Source organism: Squalius cephalus, assembly GCF_949319135.1.
Source record: "Squalius cephalus genome assembly, chromosome: 8".
NCBI classification, from domain to species: Eukaryota; Metazoa; Chordata; class Actinopteri; order Cypriniformes; family Leuciscidae; genus Squalius; species Squalius cephalus.
The window spans coordinates 2,650,667-2,671,089 of NC_137129.1; the positions used below are offsets into that span (position 1 = coordinate 2,650,667).

The following is a 20,423-nucleotide window of genomic DNA, read 5'->3' on the forward strand; positions in this document are numbered from 1 at the left end:
AATCAAATATCCCCTCTGGATATCACCTTTGGCCACTATTGTATTAAAATATTATATTATTAAAATGTATTTAATTTTTTTTAAATGTATTTAATTTTTATTATTATTATTATTATTATATTTAAATGTATGTATTTATTTAAATTATTATTATGATGCTGATTTTATTTAAATATATTTAATTATTATTATTATTATTAATATTGACATTTTAGTTGTGTAACAAAAATATACGTCTTTATATAATTCTTTTATTTTTAAAATGATTGTACATTTTTTGTTTTCAATGTTCTATGGCCAAAGAAAGATTTCCCACCACAATATGTTTGTTACAGATTTTTTTTTTTACTCTCATGATTTATATGTATCCTCTTAGAAAGGCATTAATCTTTCAGTACAGTTGATGTTGGCTTCGTTAAGCATTTGTATATGCGTTCCATATCCCTTTTATTAGGTGTTCCTATTGTGGTCTTCCGACATTCACCTGTGCAGCGTCTCCATATCACTGAGCCCAGCCCTTCCCACAATACTCAGGGAATGCAGTGTGTTACATCATCTCGAGCGCTTTATCAGATCCTGGAACAGTGGAGGGTAGAGGACTCTCAAAGGGTGTTTTGTCTTTCCTAGGGCTTAGAACTCTCTGAACTCACGGCTTACCCCGCTCAGACACGGGTATTTGTTTACAGCGGCCCAAATTTGGGGCTTTTTATCACAAGCTTCGAGAGGCTTTGGGAAGAGGAAGTGCTATAGAGCCAGGCTTCTTATCAGCAGAAAGATATAAAAGCAAATCCGTTGGGTAATCCAGCTGTCTTCTTTCAGTTATTAGTTAAATAAACAGCAAATACGTCATTTGTCCAGCAATGGTGATAGTTATCATTGATTGTTCATCAGTAGTTCTTTTTTATTAATTAGTTATAATGACTAAGTCATTATAATGGGGGTTTAATCCTAAGGCAATATCAAAAGTTATTCCAAGATATCCAAACCAATGAAAAACACATTTCATTTGGCAGAATCTGCACCACCAGTGATGATAATTTATTATTGATCCATCACTCCCTGTTCATAGCATTTGATTATGTAAATTCATTTCGGCTGTTTTCTATTTTATTTAACTGGTTCCTTTCTCCTTCATTTTACTTCATTTCTTTTTTAAGCTTTCAGTTTGCCTATTTCAAGTATTGTATTGGCAATATTGTAAATAAGTCATGCAAAGATGTAGTTGTTCTTGGAGTCAATTGTTTTATTTGTGATAATGCAGTGAAACATGCCAGATTGTGTGACATAATTTTTGGCCAGAAATTTTTAACACATGCTAAAACAAGAGAACCAAAAAATATTAATAACTCATTATGTTGTTGTCAATGTATGCTTTTTCTGTACACTTTTTTTTTTTTTTTTTTTTTTTTTTTTTGAATAGTAAAATATAAAAATAAAATAAAAAAAATTCTCGCCAATTAATTTTGTCAGATAAAAACTTTAACAAAGTTTAGTGTTTGGGTGTTTTGTCTTTTACCTGGTTCCTTTCGCCTATGCTTCCCTTCATTTCATTTCACTCCATTTCTATTTTAAGCTATATTACTTTTCTGTTTTGTCTATTTCAAGTACTGTATTGGCAATATTGTACATAATAAGTAATAACTTATAACAAATAAACTCCCACTGCCCTTCAATATAACTAACATAAATCTTTAAATGGACTTGAAATAACTGTTCAATTTGAAGAACGAATCCTGACGTGGTAATGTTATTATAGGGCAAAATGATTTAGTGAAAGCTGAATTAAAAGAAAATATCTACATTAAAAAAAAGTTAGTATTTTTTTAATGTGTAGTGGTTAGAAGTCGAAGTCCCCATTCTGTGAGAAGCTCTGCTATGGGAATGAATGGGTGCTGTAGAAGCCCCGCCCCATCCGGTTGCTCTTTCCAATGAAAACGCACGATGCACCATGACGTGACGTCACGCACACTGGCGTCGTGTCGGGATTGGAATGTAACAGAGTAACAATCGGAACAACTGAGCAATAGGTGTTTGGGTTCGCGAATCAAGGAACTCAGTTGATTTTATCCACTAAGGAAACATCCTGTGAAACTCGCCCGTGTTTCTCTCGCTAAACGGGAAACGTCGCTTTCCAGAGCCGGTGTCCCGATGAAGAGGAAATCCACTTCTTGCGTGTGTGAAGGTCCACTGAGAGCGCAGGAATAAGAGAAATGCAGGGATTCGTGAGGTTACGCTGATCTGCCCCGTGTGTGTTACTGTTTCTGAGGTGAATGCATGGAGTTACGCTTTAGTTTAGCCTGGACGTGTGGTTTGGAAACGCAAAGCATCGGAGATAAACCTCGGTCGTTGTATTATTATTTACGACTTTGCATTTTTTCCAACGGGACCCCCTGCTCTCCAAAGACCCCATGAGTCAGTGCCGCCGCAACTCTCCGGTGCGACGCGTTTCGTTGCGTTTTTATTAATCCGCCGCGGGAAAACTAAATCAGCGAGTATTTATACCTGATTGTGTGTTTATAATTATCAAAACCGGCGCGTTTGCTGTAGGTACCTAATGGCTGCACTGTGAAATGTCGCTAGTACCAGACAGAAGAGGGAGATCGAGGAGCCCGGTGTAAAATCGCCCACATGCGCTGGATCAATCGCTTGCTGTTTGCTGATCGGAATCTGAAGAGTTGTAAATCCTCGCAGGCTGGAAGATGGCGGAGCGGTACTATAGCTGGAGGAGGTGGTGCGGCTGCTTCTGCTGAGATACAAACTTGAGATTTATTTGCAAACACCGCGATCTGGACACATGCAGGCCAAAAAACGATATCTGATCTCGCTCTTGACTGGCGCCTTTCTAGTTTTGCTCTTTTACTTCGGAGGAGGGTCGGTCCCGGGTCCGGCGGCCACGGGGTCCAGGAGCCGACATGGATATAATCGTCCCGATCAACCGTGGCCGCACTTTTCCGATCCCTTACAACACTTCATCCCGTGGGACCATTCGGACACGGAGGAATATAACGTGCATATATCGCCCAGGCAGAAGAGAGACGTTAACTCGAGCGTTTACAAGGGCAAACGGTGCCGCATGCAATCATGCTTCGACTTCACTCTATGTCAAAGGAACGGATTCAAAGTCTACGTGTATCCGCAGCAGAAGGGCGAGAAGATCTCGGAAAGTTACCAGAACATTTTATCCACCATCGAGGGCTCTAGATTTTACACTTCTGACCCTGGTCAAGCGTGTTTGTTCGTCCTGAGCCTGGACACTCTTGATCGAGACCAATTATCGCCACAGTACGTGCACAATCTCAAAACCAAGGTGCAGAGCTTGCCTCTTTGGAACAATGGTAGAAATCACCTCATATTTAATTTGTATTCGGGCACATGGCCTGACTACACGGAAGACTTGGGCTTTGACATTGGTCAGGCCATGCTGGCCAAAGCAAGCATCAGTATGGAGAACTTCAGACCTAACTTTGACATATCCATCCCGTTGTTCTCCAAGGATCACCCAAGGACCGGAGGGGACAGGGGGTACTTGAAATACAACACCATTCCACCTTTTAGAAAGTATATGTTGGTATTTAAGGGGAAACGCTATTTGACTGGCATCGGCTCGGACACGAGGAATGCCTTACATCATGTTCATAACGCGGAGGATGTAGTTCTTCTCACCACCTGCAAACATGGCAAAGACTGGCAGAAACACAAGGACGCGCGATGTGACCAGGACAACGCCGAGTATGACAAGTGAGTCCTCAAATTTATGTTTTTCTCATGTGGTCGCGATATTTCAGAAATTTCCCTGTCAATCGTAATCGTTTTTTACCACATGGAACTTAAGTTAAAATTTAAAGTGACAAAAATTAGCTTGTTACACTTAGCAATGGGTTCACCTTCGCTGTTAATATAACGTAACTTAAATTTCTCCTGGTTAGTCAGGTTTCCGTATTTTACCTAAGTTGTAACGTTTTTATTTGAAAATGTATGAGGTCAGTAACATTGACTGGATGAATATGCTACGAATTGCCTATTAATCCAATTAATTTAATTGTTCTCCATTGTAATAACTTAATAGCTTACCTTAGAAAATGTCGCCATTTACCCTATGTCTGTTTTGGTTGTCGTCACTGTTCTAACGGTTTTAACGGTTTAAAACTTTACAGCGCGCGAAAGTAGGCTATCCGCCACTTTACAAATCCATGCATATTTAATTAGGTAAACACCTATGCATTTTATGTTTGGTTGTCTATTGCTAAACTACTCTCTATGACATTGTAGTACCAACCCATTTTACGGTTTTTAAATACCAAATTTGAAACCTTTCTTAAAGGGATAGTTCACCCAAAAATAAAATTTGTCATCACTTGCTCACCCTCAAGTTGTTCCAAACCTGTATGAGTTTCTTTCATTTGTTGAACACAAAGGAATATATGACTTCCATAGTATCTTTTTCCTATTAATGGCTACCATCAACCAACATTCTTCTAAATATCATCTTTAGTGTTCAACAGAAGAAAGAAACTCAAAGGTTTGGAACAATTTGAGGGAGAGAAAATAACAATTTTCATTTTTCAGTGATCCTTTTAACTCGGAGACATAAGTGGCCTTAACCTGAGGTTTTAAAGGAACATTTAAACAAGATAAAGCACACAAAGTCAAAAGCCTGTGATATTTTGGGAAAGTGGTTACCATGGTAAAGTTTTGCATGGGAAAGTTGCCTTTACGTTGCAAACTGGGTCACAATTTACTTTATTGTTTGCAATGTCTACTCTATAATTACATAAATACTAAGTGTGTACTTGTTTCGTAATTACACTTTCTTGCCATTGTGATTATAACCAGTTGAATACCAGTTGGACACGGCTGGGCCACTTGAAAGATGTTTTGTAAAGCATCGTGCTGTCCAATTTAGCCAGCAATGTGCCATTTTTACACAAGCTGTTTCAGTGAATTGTGTCATCTTGAATATTTTTGAAGCACTGCTTCATGTGCTATGGAGACCAGCAGAGCTGTGTTTTTACACCGGATTGCGACACTTTTATTGCTTCAGAAAGCCATTTGACATGACAAACACATTTCAGGTACGGTAGTGAGCTGTTTTTAAAATCCCAACTCTATTGCACTCATTGTAAAACACCTCCATCATGGGAATTTTACCCAAATCTCAGATATTATAGCAAGTTAGCAATCCAATCTGGATATGTTTGGACACGTCTCATATGCTCAAAATATAACACTCTCTCAGCAGAGAGAACGGGCATACGACCTTGCGTAATTAGAAAGCTGACCCCAGTGTAAATAAACCGTAATTGGAATCTGTTTTTGTCCTGAAATGTTTACACGCTCACAAGTAGTTCAGTCACGCTAGCCGTGATTTCTGATTAAACAGATAGAAGTTAATCAATAATCCACTTTTAACTGTTGCCAATCTCTAAAATGGATGGATTGCATAGTCAAGCACATTGAATCACAATCCGTTAGAATTCACTGATACATTGTGAGGGTAATTACCTGGTGCATATCACTTCAAAACAGCCTGAGTGCTCATTAATGGGATTTCAGACTCAGTCAGCGCTCTATATCCCACTCACTCCTGGTTAGTCATGGCTCTAATGCTGGTCGGTGTGCAGATATTTTTGGCACCATGTTTCTCCCTCCCATGATGCTGCCGAGGTGCTTCTCAGCAGGATGTGGTGCTGTTAATTGGTGTGTGTGTGTGTGTGTGTGTGTCTGTAGGGCAGAACAGCTGTTTGGAACATGAGTGAGCTGAGCCATGCAAAAATGACCCAGCTTGACGGGTCTGCAATTTTTTTTAATTTGGTTCATTGTTGGTATTTGCAATTTGACAATGTTTCTTTGGCAGTCTCAAAAATATGTTATATGCATTGATCACACTCCCTCAGTCGGACTGAGTGGCAGAAGAGCTGCTTGAGTGACTGGATTTAATAGGGAAAACGAATGATTATGAGTTTAAACCGAAGGTTGGTCTCGATATAGTGTTCCTTACAACTTACCAAAGATCCTGTGATCCGTGGATATTGACATGCAGCCAGGAATCGTGTTTCCTGACATTTATATGAGCCTGATTTCGATACGGGAAATACATAAAGCAAATTTGCCTGTGAACACGTCATATAAATACAATATAGGTAGATCTAAATCTGAGTGATCTGAGTTGTATAGTTTTTTGTCAGTGTTTATTTAAAAACATCCAATTATGCAGAATATGGTAAATATTGAACTGATGAGCTGTCAATACAATATATAACAATACAATATATAGGATGTGATTTTTTTTACCGCTAAATTCAGCATGTTCTCAATGATAACTGCAAATCCACCTTTCGCTGCCATCTTTTAAAATGACTTGCATCTGAATGGCTTCAGGCACCACTGGTCCATGCCAGACTCGTCTTTGAGACTTGGCCCAGCGATTGAAATTCCTCCATGCCACGGTTTGGAATTTACCAAGCTGGAATAACTCAGCAGTGCCAAGCGTTATTAAACAATAGATTCATTCAGTTCTCTGTCACAAAAGCACAGCGCTGGTCACTTCCCCAGCTGGACGAGTGGAGGAAATCCAATCTGCCTCGGTGTGATTTGTGGAAGTTGTCACATTGATCTGATACAGATGAAGGAAATGATTTCAAATCCCCTTTCTGCAAACGATATTCAGTCTGCTATTAGACTTAGTCATAGTCTGAAACTTTTTTTCCGTCCTAATCTTGTTTCCTGGAAAATGAGTCACTGCATAGATGTAGAAGGGTAATATTTGCAATGTCAACATTTGTTCCCTTACAGTATCCGTGTTTTTTTTTTGTTTGTTTCTCCTTTAATACCTAACCAGATTTCTCAGACTTCATTAACTGTGTCCCTTAGCTTCTCCTCGCCAGGGCATTCAAGGACACCGCAAGGACCTAATTTAATATTTCATCTCTTATTCCTGCTCATAGCCTCTTTAATCATTGCAAAACAAACCAGTTTCCCCACCTGTAGTTTGATGGATGGCTTTCTGCTGAATGTCAGCTTTACACTGGTAAATAGGATGAAGTTGCATTAGTTATGAACATATCGATAACCGATAATTCTTTATATTTGAAAGCCGATAACTGATATATCGGCCGATAAATCCAAAGTTTTATATCATTTTTGAGAGCCTGATTACAAAAACAAAAGTCTCATCATTACAATTCATGTCCCGTACACACAATTATAATGATGTTCTCATTATAATTTTATGTAGCCTAAATGACAGACATGCGCTGCACATGTTGCATTGATTAATCACTCTTTGTAAAGTGATTTCAATCATATTTCAAGCAATTAAAAACCATCATGGTGAACAGTGCTCATCTGAAGTGCGCAGGTGAAGGAAATAATACGTTATTTATCGGCTTTAATATATCGGATACATTTTCTCATCAGGCCGATAACGATAACAAAAAAAACATATATCGGCCGATACCGATATGGTGGCTGATCTATTGTGCATCCCTAGCATTAGTGTTTGTTTTCATGGAAGGGCTGTAGTGAACACTGTAGTTTAACTTGTTTAAAATTAGGCATTTCTGTCTGCGCTATCCCACTGTTTTTGTTATTTGTTTCTGTTGTCTTGTCACATTAATAATAAATCATGAATTTTTCATGATCTCACCTTAGTCAGATAAAGTAGGGGCCCGAGCTTGTGTGACAAATGCTAATGTGAGGTAATTAGCCTGAATAGAGTTCTGCTTAATTACTGTTAGTTGATTATATATTTTCTGTGCATAATGTGCTTGGGCGAAGACAGGCTTTATCTGATCGCAGCTTTGGGTAAATTGCATGTTAAAGCAAGGAGGTAATTTGTGTGTGTGGTTCAGTTTGAAGTGTTTCCTTCACAAATGAGCTTTTGAAGGTTTCTGCTGTAATTTCATTATTTTTAATCATTAAAAACTCATTGAAATATTGGAGAGGTTGAGGCGTAGATCTTATCCCAGCAGATTTGCTATGTGTATTTGTGTGTGGGTTTTGTCCATTTGTCTGGGATCCGCGTCCCTCGACTCATTGACCCACTTTCAGTGGGATTAACACAGGAGTATTCCCTCCGGCCACAGTAGAAGACCACCAGGCGGATTCGGAAACAGCCGTCGCAGTCTAAACTGGTGTAAGTCAATTATTACTAACTAAGTGTAACTACAACCAGCTCTTGGAGAGAGAAAAGTAGCATGCTTTGAAGTTAAGTTTTGAATGTGAAAATCTAGTCCAAGCCGTAGCGATAGAACTGGCAGTCATTGAGAAAAACAGAACACAAAAAAAATTTCATTTGATCCAAAGCCTGTCAATGAGCTCTTGAAGAGTATGAATTAATAAGTGGGATTTAGAATCGGAAAAGCGTCTTTCATTCCTTCTCCATGCGGCGCCAGGAAAACATGTTCACTGAAAGGAATTTGCAAAACAGGCCGTTGATTGGTTCACAGTTGAGTGGGATTTCTAAGAGTGTCATGTCTTTTTTAAGGGACATTATTAAATGGATCTGAAGTGTTCATAAACTCTTCCGGACTGATTCTGTAAGAGATTTTGATAATTTCTCCCAACATATACACTACCGTTCAAAAGTTTGGGGTCGTTAAGATTTCTTTAAATTATCTTGATTAAAAAATTGTCAAATTGTAAAAGCATTATTTTGATTAAAAAATTATTTCTATGTGAATATAGATAGATATATAGATAGATAGATAGATAGATAGATAGATAGATAGATAGATAGATAGATAGATAGATAGATAGATAGATAGATAGATAGATATAAAGCTATAAAGATAATTGCGACTTCTCACAATTGTGAGTTTACATCTTAACTCGCAATTCTGACTTTATATCTCGCAATTCTGACTTTATTTCTTAGAATTGCAAGATATAAAGTCAGAATTGCGAGTTAAGACCAATTCTAAGGAAATTATTATTTTTTTTTTTCTCAGAATGGCGACTTTATATTATACAATTGTGAGGAAAAAATGTCAGAATTGTGAGAGAAAATGTCGCTATTACCTTTTTTATTTTTTATTCTGTATTAGGGCCCAAGCCCTGAAAGGGCTATATGTAAATCTATATAGAAGTAATGCATTGAATAATACGTTGTTTAAATTGTGTAAAACGTGAATATGTCTATTAAAGAGTGTGTATATGTACAAAGAGAATCTCAATGCTGACTAAACTTTTTTTTAATAAAAGTTGCTGATAACTTCTGGATTTGAAATAAAAATAGTGAGTATGTATTACATCAGTTGCACACTGCAAACGCAGCATATGTGAAAGCACCTGCACCGCATACACACTGCACACGGTGTATGTGTGAAACGAGCGTTAACCTCTGCTTTCTCATCTTACACATCACACTCCACTGTTATGGTGGCCATTTCAGTAGATTTACTCACTAACATTATTGTGGAAACGCAATAAGAATGGAAACTAAAATATAGCTGCGAGCAGCGATGACGGGCCCAAGTCGGTTCAGTTGCCCTAAAGGCATTGGGGTGGCGGTGCCGCCGGCTTGGGCCCGTCATCGCTGCTCGCAGCTATATTTTTAGTCTTGAGTTGTTTATCAGCCGAAATGGTGACGTCGGTGTCGTTGGGCTCCAAGGATGCAGGACTCCCCCGTGACCATTAGCCACGAGTGTTAGCATGACCTTTAATCCAGCTCTCAGGGGAGACGGTCTTCCACGTCCGTCTGTAGATCAGCCTCACAGCGTCACACAGCTGTTTGCATGTTCATTTACTGCTAAAATAATCAATCCACCCTTCCTCAGTGCCAGACCTGTCAGATCCAGCTTCGCACTCATTCTGGGATGCATGAAAACATTCTGCAACATTCGGAAGTGCAGGTGTTATTTAGTGTTAAAATGCTGTAATGTGTTGGGTTTTTTGTAGCAGTTTTAGTCACAGATAATAACAAAAAATTTTTTTTAACCGAGTTCACGATTCTATAAGCTTGTTTCACCACCGAATAAAACATTTTAAAAGATAATTGCGACTTTTTATCTCACAATTGCGAGTTTACATCTTGCAATTCTGACCTTTTTTCCTCACAATTGCGAGATCTACATGATGTATACATGACACAATGCATAATTGAATATTCATACTCATTGTGCTTCATGATTTCAGCTGAAGCATGAATTGTTGTCTGACTGAATAACTTTTAAAGAGATCCGGATTGGCTCATCAGAAAGCGACGTTTTTACAACTTCAGGGTAATTCGCAAGACTTGTTGCCTTTTATTAGTCGTATCATGGACTCCACCAAGTGTTGAAACAAAGCTCTCACAGTTCGGACCGCAAGGAGCAAAACCAAACATTTTTCATCTCTGTTCAGAGGAATTTAAAGGGGACTTGCGTAAATCCCATTGCTTTTTGTGTGTGTCATACATGCATGTCTACTGGGAGACTGTATAGGACAGTGGGGGGCTGCTATAGAAAGAGTGTTTTGTTTAAGTGCGAGCTGATCTAATGGCTCTCGCCCAAGCCGTTTTATGGTTTGGTTTGACTACCTCTCCAGTGAAACGGCTCTCTTGCCCCCGGGCGCTGAGGGGATCCTTTGTGTAAAAGTTTGCTCAGATTCTTTCGCAGCCTGTGCCTTGTTGACACCGAGGCCCTTTCTCATCCCCCACAGGAACCCATTCCTCTGCCAAAAACTCTGGAACAACTTCCCTCCCCCTTCAGACTTCCCATTACAACTCAGATTCACAACAGTGTGAAACAAGCCTGATTTCTGCCATGGCTTTTGAATTCTGGAAGGCATCAATCAAAAGGCCACACAAAGATGCTGGCGACTCTTATTTGTGGCTTCCATGACACTTTATGGTTCGGTGAGCAGTGTGGCTTGTTTAAGGGAGATTCCCAAAAATGTTAATACTTTCATTATTTACTCACCCTCAAACATGTTGGACCTTTTCTTCGGCTAAACACCAAAAAACATTTCAATACAATAGAAGCCAATAAGGTTGTTTTGGACCCCATTGACTTCCATTGTATGGTCAAAAACATTATTCAAAATATCATCTAGTAAGTAAGTCATGAAAAATTAAAATACATCATTTTATTTACTCGCCCTCATGTCGTTCCAAACCTGTATGACTCATTTTCTTCTGCTAAACACCAAAAAACAAACAATTTTATTCCCCCCTAATACAATAAAATCCAATGAGGTTGTTTTGGACCCCATTGACTTCCATTGTATCATCTAGAAGAAAGTAAGTCATGAAGGTTTGGGACTGCATGAGGGTGAGTGAATGACAACAGAACTATCCTTTTAAAGACCCCCTGTGGTGAAAATCCAGCTTTTAATGTTGTTTATGTGTCTATGTGGTGTTTTTAATATTCTTTAAGACAAACCATGTGTAAATTCATAAGTCGACAGCATTGCTGAGTATTTCCTCCTTAAAACTGCAGTGAACCAAAGACAGTCTCAAAAACACGCTTTGAAATCGCTGGTGTTTCTGACATCACAAACTACCTTGTGACCAATCAGATCAACGTGTGATCGTCAACCAGTGGATCTCTGAGCTGAGTGAGTGAGTGGAGGCGGGGATCATTTGCATATTCATAGAACTGCGAATACTAAATGAGCCAAGGGTGTCGAGTTACATTCAAGATATTTTAAGGCATGAAGGAAAAAATGTTTAAATGTGTCATTTTGGTGATCAAAGATGAGTTTTAAGGGATAAAATTATTGACTACAGTCAGGGACAGCTTTACTAAGTGATCCAAGTAATAGATGATAAAATGGTCAAATCTTATATTTTGATGGAGGGACCCAATTCTCTTTGGCCTTGAGCCAGTAATTAACATCTAAGCTACCACAATCACACATAACACCCAGCATAGTGGCGACAGGCTTTGGTTAACACCTTTATTGATGCAGTCTGCAGTTTTTCTTGCACAGGAAGCAATGGCTTAATTATTACTTACTCCAAGGTCTCGGATAACACACGTATGAATGTTTATAGAGAATGTGGGGTAAAGTTTCGCTTTGACTTCCCTATTCTGATGCAACATCTAGTCTTCAAAAAGATAAAAGGACCTTGAAGTGAAAATCGATTTTCACATAGATGTCATTAAAGGACCTTGGTTTTTGGTGTCAGAGGTTTGTAACCTTTAATTCTAAACATTTTTCATGTTCTTTAAATAATTTGTCAAGGATTGCAAAGTAGCAGAGAAAGCTTTTCAGATGATTTAGAGCTTTGACCAGAGCAGGGTTCAACAGTTTTATTATTTATTTAAGATGTCTAAATGGATTGTTTACTTGTTCTCTAGGACAGTCATGATAGTGACATTTCGGCTGCTGGTTAATCTTCCCAAAAAAATTCATGTAATTATCCATTTTCTTCACGTCTATTTTAGCGTAAGTCTAACACAAACACTTTAAGAGGCAATTTCACTTGAAATCATAAAAAAGAGGCCTCTATAATGTTCTATAGGGCTATATGGGTAGAATGACATGAATAATATTACATATTTTTAAAATATTTGTATCTCTTTGATCTACTTAATCAGAATTCCGAAATTCCGTTTTTTTTCCATTTTAATTTTTCTGTATTCCGTTTTTTTCCATTCTTATTTTTCTAGACTCCTATGTAATGGTTTAATTAAATATTAGTAATCCAAAAAAAAAAAAATGAAAAAAAAAAAAAAATTATAATATTATAAAAAAATATTATAAAAAAATTATTAAAAAAATATATTATAATATAATATAATATAATAATAATAATATATTTTTTTTATACAATAATAGGGCAATATGAAATGTTTTATAAATGTGTGGCTATCAAATGAAGGCATAAATCATTTAACAATTTATTTTATTTAAAAATAATGTATTCAAATGAACATTTAAGGGAGTTACACTCTACTGTACAGTAGTAATATTTCTGTCACAATATCTTCAAGTTAAACCGAACTTTTATTTTGGCGGGTTGTCGGAATGTAATGTAAATTGAGACAATGGTATTCATGTGTTAAAATTTAATTTAAGTGCAAAATGTCATTTGGAATTTAAAAATGACAATAATCACAGTTATCTCAAGGCCTAACTTATCTGAAATCTGAGTTTATTTGTTCCAAAACATACAGCTTCTACATAAGAATTCCTAGCCAAAATGGACGAGATATGAGGGATCACATAAAGCCAGGTGGATAATGTTCCATAAATTATGCGTGATTTGGTCATCCTGACCTTGACTGTCTTGTATAAAAAGCGGGGTAATTTCCAGTCCAGATTAATGTTCCTCTGCGATTATTTTTCACTACAGGTAAGAGGGCAAGGTCAATATTGAATATAATAGTTGATTTTGCGCCTCAGCATGGACTAAAAGCGAAAGCTAACATAACTTAAACCTTGCAATTATCATCATAACTATCATTGCATGTTTTGAGCGCGAGTTGTTTGTATTTGTTCAGTGGTTGCACAGCACAAACCGTAACGTGGACCCAGTGCAGTCTGAGGTGTGCACAGGTATCACTGTGAAGCAGCTTCTTGTTCTCCTCTTCCACGATCCTGATCTCCTGATTTACTCCGGCGCTCCTTTTGGCTTCCCATCAGGCAGAATTTGATCTGAGACTTTCTTTGTTATCGACTGCCTCAAAGCAAAAGGGCGCTTTAGCATAAGCTCTGGGTGAGCCGTGTGTGATGGGCTCCTCTGGCATCGTTTCATGGAGGGGATGCATGTGTTTTTTTATTTTTAACCCGTGTCGTCTTTGCTCCGCGTCTGGATTAGCATCGTTCGCGGCATCAAAGCAAAAAGGCCTTTGCTGTAAATCTGGCGCATGTTGTGTGTGTTCTTCCTCTTGCGCTTTCAGTCGCGCTGATGATGGCTGTCATCGTCCACATGTTTTCACACAGAATACCGAGAATAAGACGCCGTTTTAAAAGTAGTAGCGATGATTGCATGATGTTGGGCTTGATCTTTAAACTAGAGAGTTGAGTTTCCAGAGTAAAGGTTCCTCAACATGACTAGAGAAGTTTTCTGACGTGTAATTTAAAGTACGTCTGTCTGTCTTCATTCTTTCATTTTTACATTTATTCATTTAGCAGACGCTTTTATCCAAAGCGACTTACAAACGAGGAGAACAATAGAAGCAGTTTAACTACAACAATATGCAATATCCCAGTTTAATCTAACGCAGTGCGTGTACTTGTTTTAATTTATTTTTATAAAGATAATATAGAATATAAGATATATTAGTCATTTAGCTTTCATATATCATTCTATCTATCATTCTGTTTGACTGTCTGTCATCATTCTTTCATATCATTCTACCTTTAATCTGAAATGTCTTGTAGTTTTTTGTTAATTGTATGAATTGTTTATTCTGTTTTCGCCATGAAAATAGCCTTGTTGCTGACATGGCATAAATAAATAAATAGTTCTATCATTCTTTCTATGTCTGTCTGCCATTTATCATTCTGTATCATTCTGTAGTTCTTTGTCTATCTATCTTTATCTATCGTTCTCTCAATCTACCTATCATTCTCTTTTGCTATCCTTGATGTTTCAATTAATTTTCTTCTATCCTTCATTCAACTAATAATTGTGTTTCAGTCTTGTGTTCAGTTCAGAGGAGTGCACAATCCTGCTGCATTCGAAATGAATTTCCACCTCTATCGATTTGTACGAGAGAGTTTCAGTATTTATTTGGACATGTTTGTATACCTTCCCCCGTTTAATGATGACGTTCATTTAGCTTGGCATCAGACTTTGAGGCATTTCTTATTGGATGCTTTTAGCACATGTAAAAGTCCATTTCTTCCTCCACCGAGACTGACCTAGCGTAACCCCTGAATCCTGTAATTGTTAACGAAGCTTTTATGAATGCTTGTATTCCTGTATATGTGGTCAGGACTTCCAGCTTGTGTGTGTGTGTGTGTGTGGGCTGAATCTGAGAGTGTTTGCCACTTTAAGTGGTTTATATGGTTATCCAACACATTTTTTTGGTGCACCGTCTCTCCATGTTCCCCTCCGGTTTTCTGATGTACTCCAGTCGTTTGGTTCCCTGGTGCTTTCGGACTGGAGCATAAGTTGCGGTGAGCATTCATGTGGAACCCAGGCAGCAATACAAGATGAATTATTCAGCACCTGTGTTTTATTTATATTTTTTTCCTTGCAATTTTGTCGTGCATGTCCACTCTGTCTTTCATCCACACATGTGGCCCTGCTTTTGCTTTCTATGTCTCAAAACAATGATAACCATCTGAATTTACCAGTTTTGGGATGTGGATGATGATTTGAAGTCTTCATTCTGGTTATGGAAGTATAATATGTTAGATATTTTGGTTGCACTTTATTTTAAGGAGTAATTGTTAGTGTAATTTATATATTTAAGTACTGAGTAATATTAAGTAACTACATGTACTTCCCTATAGGGTTAGGGTATAATTAGGGTTTGGTTTAGTTGCATGTAATTATGCATAATTTACTGTTATTACTATAGTAAATGTAACATATGTAACAGGGACACTGTAAAACAAAGTGTTAACAGTATTTTGAAGTTGTACATTTATGCATTTGGCAAATGCTTTTATCCAAAGCAACTTATGTACATTGCATTTCAAGATACACATTTACATTCTTGCTTTCCCTGGGAATTGAACCCATGATCTTGGCGTTGCAAGCGCCAACGCTTTACTGTTTGAGCTACAGTAGAAGCCAAACATTCATTATTCAGTAATGTAGAGTATCTCAAGCTGTATTTTCTAAGAGCTCAAGATGCATATGTGTTTTATTGTGGATCTCTCCTCCTTAAACATTAAACATCCGCCGCAGAAAAGCTCTCTAGTGTTTAAGTAAATGTCATTAGCCAAGGCCGGTCTAGAGACTGAAACCCTTTCAACGGAAGCCTCTCGTAAAGTTGACCCTATTAGAAGCTTGTTGATGGAGCTGAAAACAGGCTATTGATTCATTGATTTTGTGCACGTTAATGGATGGCCAAGCCCAATAAATATAATTGCCTCTTGGATTTAACCTTTTTGTTGCAGAGATCCGGAAAAAAAAACAACCTTGAATGGATTCAGTCTTTAGATATGGCACTGATTCTTTGAAGAAAAGCTGACGGTAAGGTCATGTAGTCGTCGTCTGTCTCGGTCAGAAATAAAGAGTCATTTCTTTCGTCGTCATGCTGACCTTTCTCTCTCGTTCTGTCAGATGAAGAGATCAGGAAGAGTCTCGTACTCGCCATTTGTCTCAGATCACTTTTGAACATCTCAAGTCTTAATGAAAAAATGTGCGTACCATTTTGAAAAACCTTCTTTATGAAGTGTATAAAATCATTTTTTGGGTTGTTGTCAATGACTAACCTATAAAATCACAAGAAAAACGGATGAAAAACCCCATTTTCCAAATTACTGTTATGTTCTATCTATCTATATATCTATATTCTATCTGTCCGTCCATCTGTCTATAATTTTTGTTTCTATACCCTTATCTATCATTCTACCATCCATCCATCCTTTTTTTGTTTCAATACCATCCACCCATATTTTTTTGTTTCTATACCATCCACCCATAATTTGTTTCTATATCATCCACCCATAATTTGTTTCTATACCATCCATCCAACCATATTTTTTTGTTTCTATGCAATCCACCCATCATATTTTGTTTCTATACCATCCAACCATATTTTTTTGTTTCTATTCAATCCACCAATCATTTTTTGTTTCTATACCATCCAACCATATTTTTTTTGTTTCAATACAATCCACCCATATTTTTTTTTGTTTCTATACCATCCACCAACAATGTTTTGTTTCTATACCATCCATCAACAATGTTTTGTTTCTATACCATCCATCCAACCATATTTTTTATTTCTATACAATCCACCCATAATTTTGTTTCTATACCATCCATCCATTAATTTTATCAATCTTTTAATTGTATCAATCTTTTAATCATGTAGGGTTAGAAGAAAGTTCTTTAGTGCAGAAATGAACAACAACAAAAAAAACATCTTTAAAGGTCTGTGCGTGTAGTAAACTTTCTTCGAGATCTCATAATCTTTCACACATCTAGGCCTGCCATAAGTGATTAATAAATTCATAAAATTTCCACCACTGTTTTCAGTTCACCACTGGAGCAAATCTTATTTAACAGTGTGCTTTATTGATTTTTCGTGTTGCGTTATTCTCAAGAGTAAAACGACGGATTCGGTGAACTAGAAATATCTTCTCACTTCTCTAAAGAAAAGTCTCATGGTATCATGTCACTTGGATAACACTCTATAGTCACTAAGCAACTGAAGCAGAAATGGGAGACTTATTTTGGACTGAAAGGATTCTGTAATATGCTCCTGTCAGCCATTTTTACAGTCACTGCTCCTGCGTTTTGTTTTTTGCAATGCAGTAAAAATGAAGGTTTTAAAATAGTCTTCCCTTTTGTCTTAATATGGTGTTCTGGTTTCTGTAAACATGTTTCTTACAGCCATCTGACTGCTGTGGTCTCCTGCATGTCTGGCAATGATTGACAGGTCCTGCTTGTCCTTATCATAACTGCAGTGGGGATTTGTGCACTGTCAATCATCCAGCTTGTTGAAGGTGTCAGTAGCTTGATGCTCCTACAGAAAAAAAAACACCTGGTGCTAAAAATGTGCTCTGTAAGTGTTACTAAGATGCTCTGGATTGCGTAGGTCACAGCAGATCGTTGTTCAGTAAATAGTGTTGCAGTTAAAATGAGATGAAGCTTTGTTGACCAAATTTTAATTGGTTGTTTGAAGTGGCGAAGTCACGCAGTCCTTGGTAATTATCGGACAGGAAAATCCAAACGTTCGACTATCATTCATCAGACCTCAAACATGGCTAATCATTTGAAACCTGTTAGTAGCAGCCTAACGTTTGACACTTTACATGGCCGCCCGCTCTAACGTCATTAACCTAGATAAATGTGCGCTATTATTAGGCGCATATCCAAGCATATCAGCGCTTATTGCATACCGTTTAAATTGATGTGCATTTCTCTATAGGCGCATGTACCTCGGAGATGACGAGTCGGCGTCATCAACTCAGAAAACACTAGTTTATTAAATGAGTAAAATGTTCAGACAGTCTCCTTTCAGTTTTTTTTTTTGTGACATTCATAATTATTACTTGTGCTGGTGTGTTGCGGCAAGCTTTACGCATGCGCTTGAGCACTTAACTGATATTTTAAAGTAAGGATGCACGATATATCGGCCACCATATCGGTATCGGCCGATATATGTTTATTTTTAAAGTTATTGATATCAGCCCAATAAGAGAATTTGCCCAATATATTAAAGTCGATAAATAATGGATTATTACCTTCAGCTGCGCACTGTTGTGATGGTTTTAAATTGCTTGAAATATGATTGGAATCACTTCAAAAAAGGAAAATACCGTAAAGTGCGACATGTGCAGCGCAAGTTTGTCATATAGGCTACGTGACATTTTAATTAAAACATCATAATTGTGTGTTTGGGACATGGCTTTTAATGGTGAGACACTAGTTTTTTCTAATCAGGCTCTCAAAAATTATATAAAAATTTGGATTTAGATTTATCGGCCAGTATATCGGTATCGGCTAAAATGTTCATATCGGTGCATCCCTTTCTCTGTACTGTAAAACAATGTTACATATACACCCCCCCCCCCCCCCCCCGGTATATTAATAATTAAATTAATATAAAAAACGTGGCTTAAATGAACACCTCATGGTCAGGGGCAGCCCTAAAAAATGTCCATGTGGATAAAAGGAATGGAAAGATGACGGCAAACACCCCGACTTATCAAGGTGACATTCTGCCATTACTTACCTGGTAAGTCCCTTTCAGATTGCAGATGGCAGACTTTACGGCTTTTTTCAGTGCCTCTGGTGCCGTGGGCACAGCCGTAAATCACACACGACTGTGAGAAGGGATCAGATCACACTCAGGTCAACTTACTCGGCAGACAGCCGTGCCTCTGAGGCGGCCATTACCCTCTCGGCGAAGAATGGTGTGTTGCATTTCTTCCAGCGTCTCAGTGTCCTCTGTGAACTGAAGAGCCCAAGCTGGGTTTTGCCTCAAGGGCGTTATTCAGCAAAAACATTGACGCCCACCCATTACATTCCTCTAAGTCAATGCACCTGGGAAAGGACCCGAACTTCTGCTGTGTCTGGGATCGGAGAAGAGAACTTTAATTATGCTGTTCGCCTGCGAGGATACGTGGCAACCCGGAGAACTTCATTATGAGATACACGAGAGGATAGCAGGAGCTCGCTTCTCTAATGACACTGTCAGAACTGCTACAGGTTCACCTTTTTTTTTTTTTTTTTTTTTTTTCCTACCTTTTAAACGTCTCCTTTTCAGCAGACTGACTCGGTGAATACAATTATGTTCCTGGAAAAGCCCGGAACTGCTGGTGAAAAGCTGAATAGCAGGAAGAAAATGTCAGGCTCAAAAGGTGGAAGGAGTCCATTTGTGACTGTAATTTAGCACATGAGTGAGTTGCACTGTGGTTATTGTAGGTGCTCCGTCGACTGGATCCGGAGTGGCATTGCTTGTGACCCGGAGAGATACAAGACGACGACGTATGCCAGTTAGACGTGTGTTGGGCAGCTGCTGTGAGCAACACCTCATCAGGGGACCCATTTATCCTGTGAATCTTGACAGCGGGAAAGAAAAGCCAAGTCAGCAGAATTTGTTTAAAAGGGACCTTCAATTAAAATAAACAGCTAGGAAGGCAAAAGCTGGAAACTAGAGCAGTGTAGCCTCAGTTTACCAAGCTCACGGTTTAGAAAATGGAGGAAAGCAAAGCATCCAACTAGGCAGACAATCTTCTTACGGGCAAATCAAGCAGATCAAGCACAGAAGCGAACCACTACCTCGACAGAATTATAGATATGCATTAGGGATGGGGGTCTTTTGGTACCTCATGATTCGATTCTTGCATTCGATTCGATGTGCATAGATTTGATTGTAGTTTTCTGTTACTTTTCTTATTTGATTGCAGTAGACCGTTTAATAGGTTTAGAAGGAAGAAATAATCCTACTGAATTAAATGTGAACCTTCCCATTTTAGTCAACCCAATATTAAAAAACAAATGGCCTTTAAGCTGACTACAATCATTACGCACATCATTACAATCATTATACACTGTACTAAAGCAGGGCAGAATATATATATATTTTTTATATTAAAAATAGGAACAAAGCAAATTACAAACAATAGGACAAATACAATAGAAAACAAAGTATTCATATTAAAGATAAAAAAAGTTTTTTTTTATTAACATTAATGGCAACAGTTTATGAGGCTGATGTCCCTTTAAGAATGAATGCATGGATATAGTTACACATCCGATTTTCTAACATATGTTTTCGTTCTCCCTTGTTCACGGCTTATTGTGATTAACATCAATAACTTTAACTTTAAGTAGTACTGTGAAGTTGAAGTGCAACACTTAA

The 20,423-nt window shown here is 37.9% G+C and overlaps 1 protein-coding gene across 1 annotated transcript in view; it reads left to right on the forward strand.

Moving 5' to 3' along the window:
• The first annotated feature begins 1,984 nt into the window (after window positions 1–1,984).
• ext1b (exostosin glycosyltransferase 1b) overlaps window positions 1,985–20,423 on the forward strand; it is a 107,035-nt gene continuing 88,596 nt past the window's right edge. The window contains exon 1 of the mRNA XM_079878117.1: window positions 1,985–3,738. Within this exon, the coding sequence (XP_079734243.1) occupies window positions 2,795–3,738 (944 nt within the window). The 5' untranslated portion in view covers window positions 1,985–2,794. The remainder of the gene's footprint in view (window positions 3,739–20,423) is intronic.